This window comes from Oncorhynchus gorbuscha, linkage group LG11 (assembly GCF_021184085.1).
Source record: "Oncorhynchus gorbuscha isolate QuinsamMale2020 ecotype Even-year linkage group LG11, OgorEven_v1.0, whole genome shotgun sequence".
Lineage (NCBI taxonomy): Eukaryota > Metazoa > Chordata > Actinopteri > Salmoniformes > Salmonidae > Oncorhynchus > Oncorhynchus gorbuscha.
This window is the reverse complement of record NC_060183.1, coordinates 24442675-24459454: the sequence shown is the minus strand read 5'-3', so window position 1 is coordinate 24459454 and position 16780 is coordinate 24442675. Positions and strand designations below refer to the sequence as shown.

General features: G+C 44.4%; 2 protein-coding genes across 3 annotated transcripts in view; one reads left to right on the top strand and one right to left on the bottom strand.

Annotated features, from left to right (window-relative positions):
- Window positions 1–9580, top strand: part of tmem204 (transmembrane protein 204) — an 11927-nt gene extending 2347 nt beyond the window's left edge. The window contains exon 3 of the mRNA XM_046369074.1: window positions 8787–9580. Coding sequence (XP_046225030.1) covers window positions 8787–9031 — 245 coding nt within the window. The 3' untranslated portion in view covers window positions 9032–9580. The remainder of the gene's footprint in view (window positions 1–8786) is intronic.
- Window positions 1–16780, bottom strand: part of ift140 (intraflagellar transport 140 homolog (Chlamydomonas)) — a 54433-nt gene that overhangs the window by 16132 nt on the left and 21521 nt on the right. The gene's annotated exons all lie outside the window — the stretch shown is intronic.

The following is a 16780-nucleotide window of genomic DNA, read 5'->3' as shown; positions in this document are numbered from 1 at the left end:
TCATGGGGCAGAGTGTTTATAGCTACATATAGCCTACCCCAGTGTCTGCAACCATTGGGATGATGGTTTGCGGTCTAGTAGATGGTTAGCCGTATATGATTTTGTCAGTTGTCAGGTATTAGTTGTAATGTAAGAGGTCATTCAAGGAGGCAGAAAGGACCCTAGCTTGCCAGTCCCTTGTAAAAAAAGGTAGACTAGCGTATACAGAATGTGTTTCTGTGGCTCTGAGATGGTGCACAAATCAACTCAGCAAAAAAAGAAAAGTCCCCTTTTCAGGACCCTGTCTTTCATAGACAATTCGTAAAAAATCCAAATAACTTGACAGATCTTCATTGTAAAGGGTTTAAACACTGTTTCTCATGCTTGTTCAATGAACCATAAACAATTAATGAACATGCACCTGTGGGACGGTCGTTAAGACACTAACAGCTTACAGATGGTAGGCAATTAAGGTCACAGTTATGAAAACTTAGGACACTAAAGAGACCTTTCTACTGACTCTGAAAAACACGAAAAGAAAGATGCCCAGGGTCCCTGCTCATCTGCGTGAATGTGCCTTACGCATGCTGCAAGGAGGCATGAGAACTGCAGATGTGGCCAGGGCAATAAATTACAATGTCCGTACTGTGAGACGCCTAAGACAGAGCTACAGGGAGACAGGACGGACAGCCGATCGTCCTCGCAGTGGCAGACCACGTGTAACAACACCTACACAGGATCGGTACATCTGAACATAACACCTGCTGGACAGGTATAGGATGGCAACAACAACTGCTCGAGTTACACCAGGAACGCACAATCCCCCCATCAGTGCTCAGACTGTCCGTAATAGGCTGAGAAAGGCTGGACTGAGGGCTTGTAGGCCTGTTGTAAAGGCAGGTCCTCACCAGACATCACCGGCAACAACGTCGCCTATGGACACAAACCCACCGTCGCTGGACCAGACAGGACTGGCAAAAAGTGCTCTTCTCTGACAAGTTGCGGTCTCACCAGGGGTAATGGTCGGATTCGCGTTTATCGTCGAAGGAATGAGCGTTACACTGATGCATGTACTCTGGAGCGGGATCAATTTGGAGGTGGAGGGTCCGCCATGGTCTGGGGTGGTGTGTCACAGCATCATCAGACTGAGCTTGTTGTCAATCTCAACGCTGTGTGTTACAGGGAAGAAATCATCCTCCTTCATGTGGTACCCTTCCTGCAGGCTCATCCTGACATGACCCTCCAGCATGAAAATGTCACCTGCCATACTGCTTGTTCTGTACGTGATTTCCTGCAAGACAGGAATGTCAGTGTTCTGCCATGGCCAGCGAAAAGCCCGGACCTCAATCCCATTGAGCACGTCTGGGACCTGTAGGATCGGATGGTGAGGGCTAGGGCCATTCCCCCCAGAAATGTTTGGGAACTTGCAGGTGCCTTGGTGGAAGAGTGGGGTAACATCTCACAGCAAGAACTGCCAAATCTGGTGCAGTCCATGAGGAGGAGATGCACTGCAGTACTTAATGCAGCTGGTGGCCACACCAGATACTGACTGTTACTTTTGATTTTTACCCCACCTTTGTTCAGGGACACATTATTCAATTTCTGTTAGTCACATGTCTGTGGAACTTGTTCAGTTTATGTCTCAGTTGTTGAATCTTGTTATGTTCATACAAATATTTACACATGTTAAATTTGCTGAAAATAAACACAGTTGACAGTGAGAGGACGTTCCTTTTTTTTGCTGAGATTTCAAGCAACCATATGTGGCAGCCTATCCAACACCTACAAAAGAGGGGGAAAAACTAAACTAACAAGCCTGGACATGAACACTGCAGACGGCCAAGTACAGTCGGTCATTCTATGTGAAAATAAAAAAACTAAAATGCTAAACACAGTTGATGTCAAAAATCCTTTCTTCAAGGGATCTTTCTGTGGAATAGAACATGCATGGACATTTTGGTTTCCTTTTCACATGGAATGATCCAATATCAAACACTACAGAGAGAAACACTTGTTGAGACCTGAAAACACCAGCATACACCTAAACAAGTGAGGCAAACTTTTCTTACCCAGGGACCCCATCATATGTAAGCAATATGATCATTCACGTCTTGTCTTATCATCAGGTGAATAATAATGGCAAGGAGAAGTAATCAACATTTTAAAATGAATAGATTTGGAAGACAGTTTCATTATTTTGACCTCCTCACAGTTCATTGGAAAGAGGAAGTGTAAAGACTATTAGCTACAAAGGCATCTTGGCGGCAGGGAGAAAATGTTGCGGTTGTAAAACACATTTTCTGCAATTCTACACATTTTTCGACTGAGCTGAGAAAATGTTGCAGTTTTGAAGCAAATTTTCAGCAATTCCACATAGTTTGGCATGGAGCTGAGAGAAAATTTTGCCGTTTTAAAGCTTATTTCCTGGAATTCTGTGCATTTTGCCATGGCTAATGCTGTGTTCCTCTGCTCAAACGTAACAGAATCAAATGGGTATGTGCTCTGAATGCCTGTTTTTTTTTATGTTAAATTCTCCCAGACTGTCTATCTTTTATTTGATTGTAAGTTCTCAAAGATGGTATTATACAAATGATATAGTTTAAAATCTTTTCTGCATGCTTTCTATCTAGTTTTGGTCGTTTAAGTTGACACTGAAATTGTTTTTCAACCCTGAAAATTACTACTTACTCAGCCCGCCTAAGAGTTTTCTATAGTTCAAGATTTTGGACGCAGAGACATAAAAATGGTATCCACGATGGTATTCTGTTGCAGCAAGCAATATTCATAAAATATATATACTTTAACCCCCCCCCCCGCCACCACCCCTGAGTTAGGGAACCACATTATAAAACATCTACTGCCCAAAGCAAGACACCAATGCACTACCAGATAAAAAGAGAGACTACAGGGGAATCTAAAGTGAACGAGCAAGTGTCTCTTGAGTTGAACTTTGAAATGTTCAATAGTGTTCATCACTTTCTGAACGTTCCTCAGATCTAAAAATGGTCACAGTGTGTTGCTAAGAAACAGAAGTCCCTCGTTCCCCAGTGCAACACATAAGAGAAACCCATGGAGCTTTGAGGCTTGGGCTAGAGAACAAAAAACAAACAAATCCAGAGAGACTAAACAAACCAAATACCCCAAAAAGGATCAACTGTTATCGTTCCAAGATGTAATTTTCTTGAAAAGTCAATTAAAGAGAAGGACCACCGGGAATAGCAATGGAAAGGAGGGGGGGGGGGGGGGGGGCAGCCAGAGGGACGTGTGGCAGTGTGGGCATGGCCCTGTCCAAGTGCCCAACGGTGTCACGTTGTGTCGGGCACACATCTTATTGTTTAGGGATGTCAGACCCGGTCAGTATTGTGGCACAGCGGGGGGCAGCATCCAAGGGTCTGATGGCTAAATATAGCCGGTGGTCGGTGCGGTCTGGTGGGCCGGGCCCGGAGCTGCAGCGAGCCAGGGAGCGACTGTCGGGCGCCAGGATATCCCTGCTCAGGACAAGGAAATGCCTGCGACTACCTGTTATGCAAACCCCAAGCAGTGGAGGAAAGAGAAGGGAGCGGACGCAAAAGACAGTTGGACAGGGACTGAGTGTGTGTGTGTGTGCTGGAAGGGGTTGTTCGGTACAAAAACGTCCTTTTATACACATCGCCGTAGGGTGGGAACAGCTGCCGCCCAGATAAGCTTGGCCTAGCTTTTATGCCTGTGTTTAAAGACTGCACAGGAACAGGAGCAAATAAAGGGGTCCCCTCTATCGACACGAGATAAAAATGCTAGCTTCTTCGGCCACGCATCGCTGGGACTCTTATCTGAAGGTCTTAGGCGGGACCCACCCAAATCATCCCCTTCCAAAAGAACACGCTGAGCCAAACGATTGTTTGGCACACAAGGACTTGTCTCATCAATGTGTGAGATGTTTACACAACGGCAGAATAATTAGGTATAGATGGATATTTAGGACGGTTGTCAGTAGCTGTAAAAAAAAAAAAATGTTTTTAAGAATTTAAAAAACAACAGCCCGTCTATTATAAACCCACATGTTGACATTGATAAGAATAGTGACATGACTAATGAGTGAGAGAAATACAGAAGCACCTACTTCCCCCAGATAAAAATACCCGCTGCCGGGAAAAAAATGCATCATCCTTTGTACTCATATGCCACTATATGAAGACGAGACCATATTTGGACATCAAGAGTGAGCAGAATATAGATGACTTGGTGAGGACTTCCAAGGCAGTAGAGATAACAATGGTTCCTAGGTTTCAGTGTTCCCAATGCTTCTCATTGCCTTGTTATATTTAGCTGTTACTATATTAACCATGAAATAAGAGACTATATGGAAATACAAACAGCCAGAGCCAAGACCTGATTTGACGGATCTTGACAATGATTCAAAAGGCAAGACTAGCCTATAGTATATTATAAAACAGATGGTTTGGATCCTGGATGCTGATTGGTTGTTACCCGTTAGTTATTCACAATAATCCACGGGTAATGTCCGTTAACAGTTACATTTGAATAATCAATGCACATCCACAGTCCCACAGCCAAGTCAGACAATTCACAATCTTCATCTCCACCACTGAAAAAAACAAAAACATCTTGACATTATTTATAATATACTGAACACCAGCAGACTTAGTGATTTCCCCATCATCCCCATTGCCTTCACTTCCTGAGTTCGGGCCAGTTAAGTAGACCTCCACCGCTCAGCAGTTCCTTTCCTCCCCCACTGAGAGCCAGTGAATGGGCCTCTCTCTCTCTCTCTCCGCTGTGAATGGGAGTTATATTTACGAGCAGCCAGTCTTTCTCGGGAAAGAATGCTCTGTTTTCGGGATGTGCCAAAAAAAAAACTCAGCTATCACATGCAGACCGTGGGATAACAATATCCAATTCCAACCAGCGATATCTCAACACTGGGTTCAGCAGCAGGGCTGAGCTGTGGCTGAGTGTAACACTGGCCTGTTTTCAACCCCTGAGATTGACGGGCTCAGGAATGTGCGACGGAATGGAGAGAGCTCTGCGTGAGGATCAGAGGATCAAAGGTGAAGGGTTAGAGATTCACGTGGGTTTGAGATGTGAATTTGAGGGGGGGGGGGGGGGGGGGGGGCACAGCTGGCACCACGTCCAAACTGTGGCCTTGGCTATTGTGTCTCCCATACACAACGGGGCAATGCTATCTCCAGAAAGAACAATACCAAGGGAAATATGTGCTTCTTTCTGGAGGAAGAGAAAGGCAAGCCAAAAGCGATAGGCTTAAAAAGTCAAGGAATTTGAACACTGGGACCTCTTAGGCTTGTGGGTGACTTCACAGCACAGTTGAGTGCACCGCAGATTAAGCTGAGGGCATTTAGTGGGCTGGTTGTCATACCAATCATTCTCTATTCATTGAATAGTGCTAAGTCATTCAGGTATGCCATGACTACTAGTTGCCCTAGTTTAAGAACGATAATAGATTCATTGGAAGGACAAGCAGGAAGCAGTAAGCTCAGTGAATTTCCAGGACCTAGTTTAATTGCAATGAGATAAGAATGGGTTCAGTCAAGTGTCTTTCAGGAACGTGGTTGACAGGCTGACTGTGTCAAACATCCCCATATGCTAACCTGAAGCGGGGGGGGGGGGGTGTGGAGAGAAGGGAAGGAAGGAAGGATGGAAAGAGGAAAAAGGGGAAGGAAGCCCGACAGATAAGAATGTGCCAACAAACAAAAAAAGAAGCCATTCAAACAGCTCACATAGCCTGGAGCCCGGGGACTGGGGAGGAGAGAGGCTTTAGGATTATTTTAAATAAAGTGAGTCAAGCAGGTTAAACACGCAGATGGCCAGACAATCACTTGCACACAAGTTAAATACTCAAATGCAGACACATAAGAAACACAAACAAACACACGCATATTAAATCACACACAGGCATGTATAATTACCTAGCGTCAAACTCCCATAAACAAAGACAGGCTTATGGATCGGAATCACCCATACAGAGAGAGCCATACACAGCCAAACTCTCACACAACATTTAAGTAACGTTTGACCGGCACCGTCACTGACCAGCCACAGGAAACTGACTGATTCATATCCTAACGGACCAACATCCCCTTTTCCAGCAAGTATTTTTGGTGCCTTTATTTATACCAACCGTTGATCGGACATGCTCCCAAACGAGTGTTATTGTTGAACTATTGACTGGCTCCAGTCATCACTTAAGTCTGGGAAATGTAGTTCCTCATTGAGATCTAGGCTAGTGATCAATCCATTGTGGGTGATGGTTCATTTTGGTTGTCATCATACTTTGTGGGGGAGGGGGACAGGGCTGGTTGGGGGAACAGGGGTAAATTCCCCACCTTGGTTTTTTTCACCAATAAATATCCAAACCTTAGAGTTGAAAACTTTAACTGGTGAAAGTGCCACATCCGTTTTGGATAATACAACGACAAAGAAGTTGCAAAAAACAAACACGGTTTTCCCCCTCTGACATCAATGCACATTGCGATAGGACAGCAGAATATTCACAGCATTTGATTTGTTTTACCGCGCTGCCCAATGCGCCTCTCCTTTGTTTTCACCAACAAAACAATAACTAAGGCGTTGGGGTGGCGAACAGTGGCGCTGTTTCCCTTAATGTGGATTGGATCTTGATTAACGTTTGTTGATGGAACGGTGATATAAATGGCTCCTCTCATTTTTTGCAATCTTCCCCCGATCATGGTGACGCAAGTTACAGCAATAGGTTTTAGGTTTTTAACATTACATCAATAACACATTAGAACGGCTTTCAAACTTAGTTGGATAGCTTTTCTGAGAAGGACGGTTTCCTTGCGTGCGTCCTTTGATGCTGAAATCTCAGTAGTCTTACATTTACATTACATTTAAGTCATTTAGCAGACGCTCTTATCCAGAGCGACTTACAAATTGGTGCATTCACCTTATGACATCCAGTGGGACAGTCACTTAACAATAGTGCATCTAAAACTTAGGGGGGTGGGGTGAGAGGGATTACTTAACCTATCCTAGGTATTCCTTAAAGAGGTGGGGTTTCAGGTGTCTCCGGAAGGTGGTGATTGACTCCGCTGTCCTGGCGTCGTGAGGGAGTTTGTTCCACCATTGGGGGGCCAGGGCAGCGAACAGTTTTGACTGGGCTGAGCGGGAGCTGTACTTCCTCAGTGGTAGGGAGGCGAGCAGGCCAGAGGTGGATGAACGCAGTGCCCTTGTTTGGGTGTAGGGCCTGATCAGAGCCTGGAGGTACTGAGGTGCCGTTCCCCTCACAGCTCCGTAGGCAAGCACCATGGTCTTGTAGCGGATGCGAGCTTCAACTGGAAGCCAGTGGAGAGAACGGAGGAGCGGGGTGACGTGAGAGAACTTGGGAAGGTTGAACACCAGACGGGCTGCGGCGTTCTGGATGAGTTGAAGGGGTTTAATGGCACAGGCAGGGAGCCCAGCCAACAGCGAGTTGCAGTAATCCAGACGGGAGATGACAAGTGCCTGGATTAGGACCTGCGCCGCTTCCTGTGTGAGGCAGGGTCGTACTCTGCGGATGTTGTAGAGCATGAACCTACAGGAACGGGCCACCGCCTTGATGTTAGTTGAGAACGACAGGGTGTTGTCCAGGATCACGCCAAGGTTCTTGGCGCTCTGGGAGGAGGACACAATGGAGTTGTCGACCGTGATGGCGAGATCATGGAACGGGCAGTCCTTCCCGGGAGGAAGAGCAGCTCCGTCTTGCCGAGGTTCAGCTTGAGGTGGTGATCCGTCATCCACACTGATATGTCTGCCAGACATGCAGAGATGCGATTCGCCACCTGGTCATCAGAAGGGGGAAAGGAGAAGATTAATTGTGTGTCGTCTGCATAGCAATGATAAGAGAGACCATGTGAGGTTATGACAGAGCCAAGTGACTTGGTGTATAGCGAGAATAGGAGAGGGCCAAGAACAGAGCCCTGGGGGACACCAGTGGTGAGAGCGCGTGGTGAGGAGACAGATTCTCGCCACGCCACCTGGTAGGAGCGACCTGTCAGGTAGGACGCAATCCAAGCGTGGGCCGCGCCGGAGATGCCCAACTCGGAGAGGGTGGAGAGGAGGATCTGATGGTTCACAGTATCGAAGGCAGCCGATAGATCTAGAAGGATGAGAGCAGAGGAGAGAGAGTTAGCTTTAGCAGTGCGGAGCGCCTCCGTGATACAGAGGAGAGCAGTCTCAGTTGAATGACTAGTCTTGAAACCTGACTGATTTGGATCAAGAAGGTCATTCAGAGAGAGATAGCGGGAGAGCTGGCCAAGGACGGCACGTTCAAGAGTTTTGGAGAGAAAAGAAAGAAGGGATACTGGTCTGTAATTGTTGACATCGGAGGGATCGAGTGTAGGTTTTTTCAGAAGGAAACCTTTAGAATTCAAAGACCACAAGCAGAGGCCCTTCTGGGCTTAAAGGCTCAGTGAATTTCTAAGCACAGCAGGCCAATATGCAGCATGATCTACCTGTATAAAATGTTCCTACTATTATATGGTCATACTCAATATAATAACAGGGACCAAGGGTCATGAGGCTTCCTATATTCATGCCAGCAACTGATTATCCCCAATAGATTTTTTTATTGCCCCTCTACCTGTGATTGCTATATTGTAAATGTTGACTAGAATGAATCGTGAGGATTTTAGTAGAGTTGGCAACCTCTCCATCAACGGCACCGTTAAAAGAAATTCAATTGATTCAATTGTTTGAGCTGGAGACCAAATACACAAGAGATTTGTCTCTATCTGGTTTGAATGATTAAGGCCTCATTGAATTAACCCTTCCCTAACGCTCTCCCTCCCCAGGTTTTGTGCTGGTGATCGGCTTGGTGACGTTCTACCGGATTGGCCCGTACACACACCTGTCCTACTCGTGCTACGTGGACATCGCCGCCTGCTTATTGGCCACGCTCGCCGCTGCCATGCTCATCTGGAACATCCTGCATCGCCGCGACGACTGCCTCACACCCCGGGTCATTGTCATCAGCCGCTCGCTGGCGTCGAACTTCCACCCACGCCTCGACAATGACTATGTGGAGTCGCCCTGCTGAGCCCCCGAGCCCTGACTCTTGAACCTCACAGGGTGAAGAATAGACAATGCTCTGACAGTCTCTGCATATTTTCACCCAAACAGGTGCCTCAATTATTTACTCTACAGAAGACACATGTTTTGTTGTGGCTCTACCTGTGCTGGACTAACATGATTTCACTGTTGTACAGTTCTACATCTTTGAACTTCATGGCGACCAGTGGAACTCAAATTTTTTCCCTGGACTGAGTAACGCTCCTTGATGCAAGGATAGTGTCTCCATAAAACATCCAGCTAACACATCTCTAAATCAAAAAAAAATATGAATGATACACAACATGGCCAAAAGTATGTGGACACCTGCTCGTTGAACATCTCATTCAAAAATCATGGGTATTAATATTGAGTTGATCCCTCTTTTGCTGCTATTACAGGCTCCACTCGTCTGGGAAGGCTTTCCACTAGATGTTGGAACATTGCTGCGGGGACTTGCTTCCATTCAGCCACAAGAGCATTAGTGAGGTTGGGCACTGATGTTGGCCTGGCGATTAGGCCTGGCTCGCAATTGGCATTCCAAATCATCCCAAATGTGTTCGATGGGGTTGAGGTCAGGGCTCTGTGCAGGCCAGTCAAGTTCTTCCACAACGATCTCGACAAACTATTAATGTATGGACCTTGCTTTGTGCACGGGGGCAATGACATGCTGAAACAGGAAAGGGCCTTCCCCAAACTGTTGAATAAAGTTGGAAGCAGAGAATTGGAAGCAGAAAATTGTCTAGAATGTCATTGTATGCTGTAGTGTTAACATTTCCCTTCGCTGGAACTAAGGGGCCTAGCCCGAACCATGAAAAACAGCCCCAGACCATTATTCCCCGCAGTCCAATGGCGGCGAGCTTTACACCACTCCAGCCGACGCCTGGCATTGAGCATGTTGATCTTAGGCTTGTGTGTGGCTGCTCGGCCATGGGGGAAACCCATTTCATGAAGCTCCCGAGAAAAACAGTTATCGTGCTGACGTGGCTTCCAGAGGCAGTTTGGAACTCGGTAGTGAGTGTTGCAACTGAGGACAGACAGTTTTTACTCACTATGTCCTTCAGCACTCGGGGGTCCCATTCTGTGAGCATGTGTGGCCTACCACTTCACAGCTGAGCCATTGTTGCTCCAAGATGTTTCCACTTCACAATAACATAATTTACAGTTGACCGGGGCAGCTCTAGCAGGACAAACATTTGACAAACTAACTTGTTGGAAATGTGGCATCCTATGCCGGTGCCACGTTGAAAGTCACTGAGCTCTTCAGCAAGGCCATTCTACTGCCAATGTCTGTCTATTGCATGATTGTGTGCTTGATTTTATAAAATTGTCAGGAACAGGTGTGACTGAAATAACCAAATCCACTCATTTGAAGGCGTGTCCACATACTTTTGTATATAGTGTATGTAAGTCAGTTTTAAAACCATAAACTGCAGTGTTTCTTCTATATGCAGTGCACCGCCGCTGCTAAACCATGGCCACCACTTAAAACAATTATATTCAACATTTTAAAAATCCTAAAAACAGCTAACTCTACCACCACTGCTGAACAAACTCCTAGGGGAAACACTGAGCTGTAGTGAATTTGTCATTTTAGTAGACATGTTGTAGTAAGCCAATTACTCCAAAGTGTGCTTGAAGGCTTGTTTGACCTGGAATTTCCTCAGCAAAACTCCATGAAAACACCCTGTTTAGGAAAAGATCAAGCTGGATCTTGACATGTTTTGTTCTTAGTGCACTTACAGTATGTAATAACATATACTTCCTGCATATTGTTTATATTATTCTTAATATTAAAAAAGAGATTTAGGTCTACCTTTATCTTGAGAACTCAATGTTGTCAAGTGCAGTGTACGTATGCACAAAATTGCACGTTAATTCATTCTATCCAAACCACCAAAGGGTGTTTAATGGCAAATTGTATTAAAAGAAGACTATTTTCAGATCTTCAGACCTCAGGACATTGATGATTTCAGATTTGCCCAACAGACATAAAGTAAACACCATAAACATTCAATAATCTGCTCGCTTCTGGTACATGTACTTAAATTAATTTTATACAGGTGTATTAAAATATTGCTATTATATTGCTATTATATCATACTGCTGAAAGGAAAGCAGCTGTTCGTGGAGTTGTCACTTTCAAGCCAAACAGTGAGTGTGCATGAAAATAATAATAAATAATACAAATGTTACAATAATGTGTGATCTTGTCTTTTAAAATACTGTTCTATTGTGTGTGATGTCTATGACTCTTATATACAGTAAAGAAAACAGTATATATAAAAATATTGTGTTACCACAAATAAAAATTATATATATAGAGAGAGAGAGAGAGAGAGAGAGAGAGAGAGAGAGAGAGAGAGAGAGAGAGAGAGAGAGAGAGAGAGAGAGAGAGAGAGAGAGAGATATATAGAGTATATATATATATATATATATATATATATATATATATATATATATATATATGTGTGTGTGTATATATATATATATATGTGTATATATATATATGTGTATATATATATACACATACATATATATATACACATATATACATATATATATACACATACACATATATATATACACATACACATATGTACATATACACACACACATATATACATACACACATATATACACATATGTATATATACACATATATATATATACATACACACATACACACATATATATATATATATATATACACATACACGTACATACTGCTCAAAAAAATAAAGGGAAAACTAAAATAACACATCCTAGATCTGAATGAATGAAATATTCTTATTAAATACTTTTTTCTTTACATAGTTGAATGTGCTGACAACAAAATCACACAAAAATGATCAACGGAAATCAAATTTATCAACCCATGGAGGTCTGGATTTGGAGTCACGCTCAAAATTAAAGTGGAAAACAACACTACAGGCTGATCCAACTTTGATGTAATGTCCTTAAAACAAGTCAAAATGAGGCTCAGTAGTGTGTGTTGCCTCCACGTGCCTGTATGACCTCCCTACAACGCCTGGGCATGCTCCTGATGAGGTGGCGGATAGTCTCCTGAGGGATCTCCTCCCAGATCTGGAATAAAGCATCCGCCAACTCCTGGACAGTCTGTGGTGCAACGTGGCATTGGTGGATGGAGCAAGACATGATGTCCCAGATGTGCTCAATTGGATTCAGGTCTGGGGAACGGGCTGGCCAGTCCATAGCATCAATGCCTTCCTCTTGCAGGAACTGCTGACACACCAGCCACATGGGGTCTAGCATTGTCTTGCATTAGGAGGAACCCAGGGCCAACCGCACCAGCATATGGTCTCACAAGGGGTCTGAGGATCTCCTCTCGGTACCTAATGGCAGTCAGGCTACCTCTGGCAAGCACATGGAGGGCTGTGCGGCCCCCCAAAGAAATGCCACCCTACACCATGACTGACCCACCGCCAAACCGGTCATGCTGGAGGATGTTGCAGGCAGCAGAACGTTCTCCACGGCGTCTCCAGACTGTCACATGTGCTCAGTGTGAACCTGCTTTGATCTGTGAAGAGCACAGGGCGCCAGTGGCGAATTTGCCAATCTTGGTGTTCTCTGTCAAATGCCAAATGTCCTGCACGGTGTTGGGCTGTAAGCACAACCCCCACCTGTGGACGTCGGGCCCTCATACCACCCTCATGGAGTCTGTTTCTGACCGTTTGAGCAGACACATGCACATTTGAAAAAGCGTGTGCGAGCAAGGAGGCCTACAAACCTGACTCAGTTACACCGGCTCTGTCAGGAGGAATGGGCCAAAATTCACCCAACTTATTGTGGGAAGCTTGTGGAAGGCTACCCGAAACATTTGACCCAAGTTAAACAATTTCAAGGCAATGCTACCAAATACTAATTGAGTGTATGAACTTCTGACCCACTGGGAATGTGATGAAAGAACTAAAAGCAGAAATAAATCATTGTATCTCTCTACTATTATTTTGACATTTCACATTCTTAAAATACAGTGGTGATCCCAACTGGCTTAAGACAGGGATTTTTTACTCAGGTTAAATTTCAGGAATTGTGAAAACTGAGTTTAAATTTATTTGGCCAAAGGTGTATGTAAACTTCTGACTTCAACTGAATATATATATATATATATTTTTAAATGTTTTATTTGTGGTAACAATATTTCATATTTTACACAAGTGAAAAATCCTTGCAAAAAACAAAAAAATATAATTTAGAGTTTAATTGAAGTTGGTGTTAGCTGTGACAGTAGGGAGATTCGATTTTTCAATGTACGTCAGCAGAACCTAACTTAAGTCTGCCAACACTAGCTTTTTATCAAAATTCCATGTTGCGTAGCATTGCCAACTATCAATGACGACAGAGCATTTTGGTCAAGGAATGATTTTGGCTCGATTGGTTTGTTTTAATTCAACCAATGATGTCAACCAGTCAGAAGTCAAAGCAAAAGCTGTCAGTGAAAACATGTAAAATGACTGCTGCCCCTGCCACACCTTGCCGCCCACCCCCTGGCTTCACGGCCCTGGCTGTGGACACTGTGGCTGCCCCTGCCAAGGTCAAACCCTGCATGACTCGCAGAAGACCACTAGCCTTTGCTGACCCAGAAGCTGCTTCTACGGCTGGCCCTGGAATGGACGACCCCTTTTGTCATGATTCTGTACAACATGCACCTGAGGATCTGCGCCGAGGTGAGAACACATGATTACTTGGATATGACCGAAGTGTGATTCTGATGCGTCTTCTTAATGTACTAATATAGTTACAGCAATACGTCTCCCAGCATCTTTAAAAGGATCATCGGTCTCATTCTATTGCTCTGTTTTCCTGTTCTCTCAGGAGAAGGCCGAGCTGAAGATGAAGTGCTGTCAGCTCCACACTGAGTTGCTGAGGGAGGAGAGGGCTGTTCAGAGGGCAGAGGAGTGGGTCCGCGAGAACCAAGACAACCTGCCCAAGCTGGAGAACATTCTCCTGGCTAAGGTTGAACCAATGCACTGGTTCACTGACGACCATCGTTGACAAGACAGAGGAGCTGCGGCTCAAGGAAGAGGCGCAGCGGCCCATCCAGGGATACCAGGAGCACTATGCCAACCTGGAGCATGAGAAGGTTCAGGTGGTCTTGGAGGAGGAGACCAAGGAGGAGAAGGAGGTGATCTTGGAGGAGGCAACCAAAGAAAAGAAGATCAAGAAGAAATCCAGCTGGTTCAGGGGATTTTCTTGCTCAGAAGAACATAGAGGATGACTTTGAGTATGTGAAGAAGAGAAGAGCAGAGAATTGAAGAGAAATGATGATGAGAAGAGGAAGTGCCACAATATTCCTTTGACATTGGTTGTTCGCAAATAAATAAATACTTTGTTTAACTAAAAGCATACAAGCCGCCCTGTACCTGTTTGCGGTGGTTTTTGCATCTTTTCTTCAAACATATACTTTGACTAAATTATATGAGGGAGGATTATGGTTAGAAAATACTTAAAAGTTACTGGGTTATATAAAACAGCTGACAAATTAATCAAGGCTTATTGATGAACAAATCCCATTGTGAAAGCAAAATGACGAGCCTGTTATGCAGTGTTCCTCCTGATCTATAACAACGTGTTTGCTGTAATCTAGCGACATTTCTACATACAGAGACAGTTGCCCCTAAATTCAACTTATAAACGGTAGGGTAAAATGCTTTGGGGGCGTCACTAAGAAATAGCCTACAACTATAGATAGCACTGATAAGTACTGTCAAAATACCAAGACATATTGTGTGACCTATTAAATAGTGTTAGAATAGTGTACTTTTCTCTCATAGAGAAGGTTATAGAGTATACAGTAGAAAACTCGCCAGAAGGGACTTCACTACAACAATCACTGCACTGTTGACCATTGCATTAATACATCAGTCTAGCTGTACTTCTGGAGACTTCCTTTGTCTGACTCGGAAATGGACAAAGACGAAGCGTTACCCCTGTAAATAAATGGCCGACGGCAAAGGACATTTTGTAAGTGAAGGCTTGTACTCACATGGAGCGATAGCCCTCTAGCGTGTCACCTGGTGTCAAGGACAACGTGAATGACAGGAAATTGCACTGGGGGATCTGGACTGAGCAGAGACATTCCACACTGTATCCGACATACTGTATCCGACATACTGTATCCGACATCCTGCATCAGTATGTCTCCTTTAGCGTGTCTCAAAGAGAGCGGCAACATGTTCAGAGATATTAGTTAAAGTTTTAGACTATAAATATCAGGTTGCGGTTTCGTCTTATCAACTCTCCATCTGCCTTAGAGCAAGACTTGTACAACAGATCTCATTAGCTATAACAACTTCATCAGCAGTAGGGTTCACTTTGCATTTAGACCATGACCAGAGTTGGTCGTATCAAATCACATACATCTAATATTTAGAGATCGGCCTATCAGTAAAGCTCTGCTGGGAGTTCACGTGTACAGTACGCGGGTCGGGTCTCTCCGTTGAATCATGTTTTGGCAGTTCAAAAGGCCATTTCCATGGCAATGAGCCCCAGCAGATAGACGGAAGAGAAGCACATGTTATTGGTCACACACAGGACAAGAAGGGCATCGTCCTGTTGGTGGGGATAAGCGGAGATCGAACACACTGGCTACAGTGACTGCTTTGAAGAAGGAATTGGCAGTAAAAAAATAACTGTCACTGCGGAACAACCTAAAGTTGTCATCAACCTATTAAACATAGTGTCATATCCGGCTAGCTAGGATAGGCTATTATCCCATTTTGTATTTTCAGACATATTTGCGTGTTTGTACGTGCTCAAAGCAGTACTTCTGGGGAATTTAGGATTGGAGTGTCCAGTCACGTATTAGTCTATAGATGACGTCCAGGCTACTTTGAGGTGGCACCCTTTGTCACACACACATCCCCTCTCTGACCTATTTCTCTGGTTGGCTGAATGACTGGAAAGGGCGCTCTTTTAGAACCAAACAAGGACAAGGGATTTGTGTGTCACAGTGTGTTTAGAGAAGCACATCCCCTCACCATAACGTACAGTACAGTACACACACACACACAAAACATCCTAAATCATGTCCTGTGATTGAAAATCCCCTTCATACTATGCTACTATAAGCAGAAAACGGTTTGTCGGATCATATCACAGCATCCTTGCTTTAAAAACACACTCCTGTCTCCGTCAAACCCCTCTGCTTAGACTACACGTACGCTAGCCAGCTCTCATTTCCAATGGATTTGCTCTGCTGGTCATATCAACGCAATAATTGTGTCTGTTTTCCAACTCTAACAGCATTACTCAAGAATATTTCCTTTACAGTGGGGTTTCATAAACTGGGCCCTGGGCATGTGAGAGGTGAGATGGTAGATTTTTCATATTGGTCTGGAGCTGAAAACGTTTAAGAACCCCTGCTTTACAGATAAGGCCATTGCTCTAATTGCTCTATTTATGAGCAAAATAAGTGCTCCTCTCAGTTCAATGCCAAAGCTGTTTTGTTATAGTTATAAAACCAGCCCACATAAAACATCTTAATCCTGAGGTCAGGGAGTGATCATGATCTTTCTATCCATGTGTGGCTTCTACAGTTGAAAGATTTGTGTTGGTCTAAAGAACCTGTCACAATGAAGTCTCCCATTGCAAACCTTCAGACAGAGGGCCTGAGAGGAATCAAGGCCATACCAACAATACCATCCCCATAGCCTTTCCTGAAGCTTTTGAACTGGGACGTGCTTAGCAATTACTGGCTGTTAATGGGGCCCTG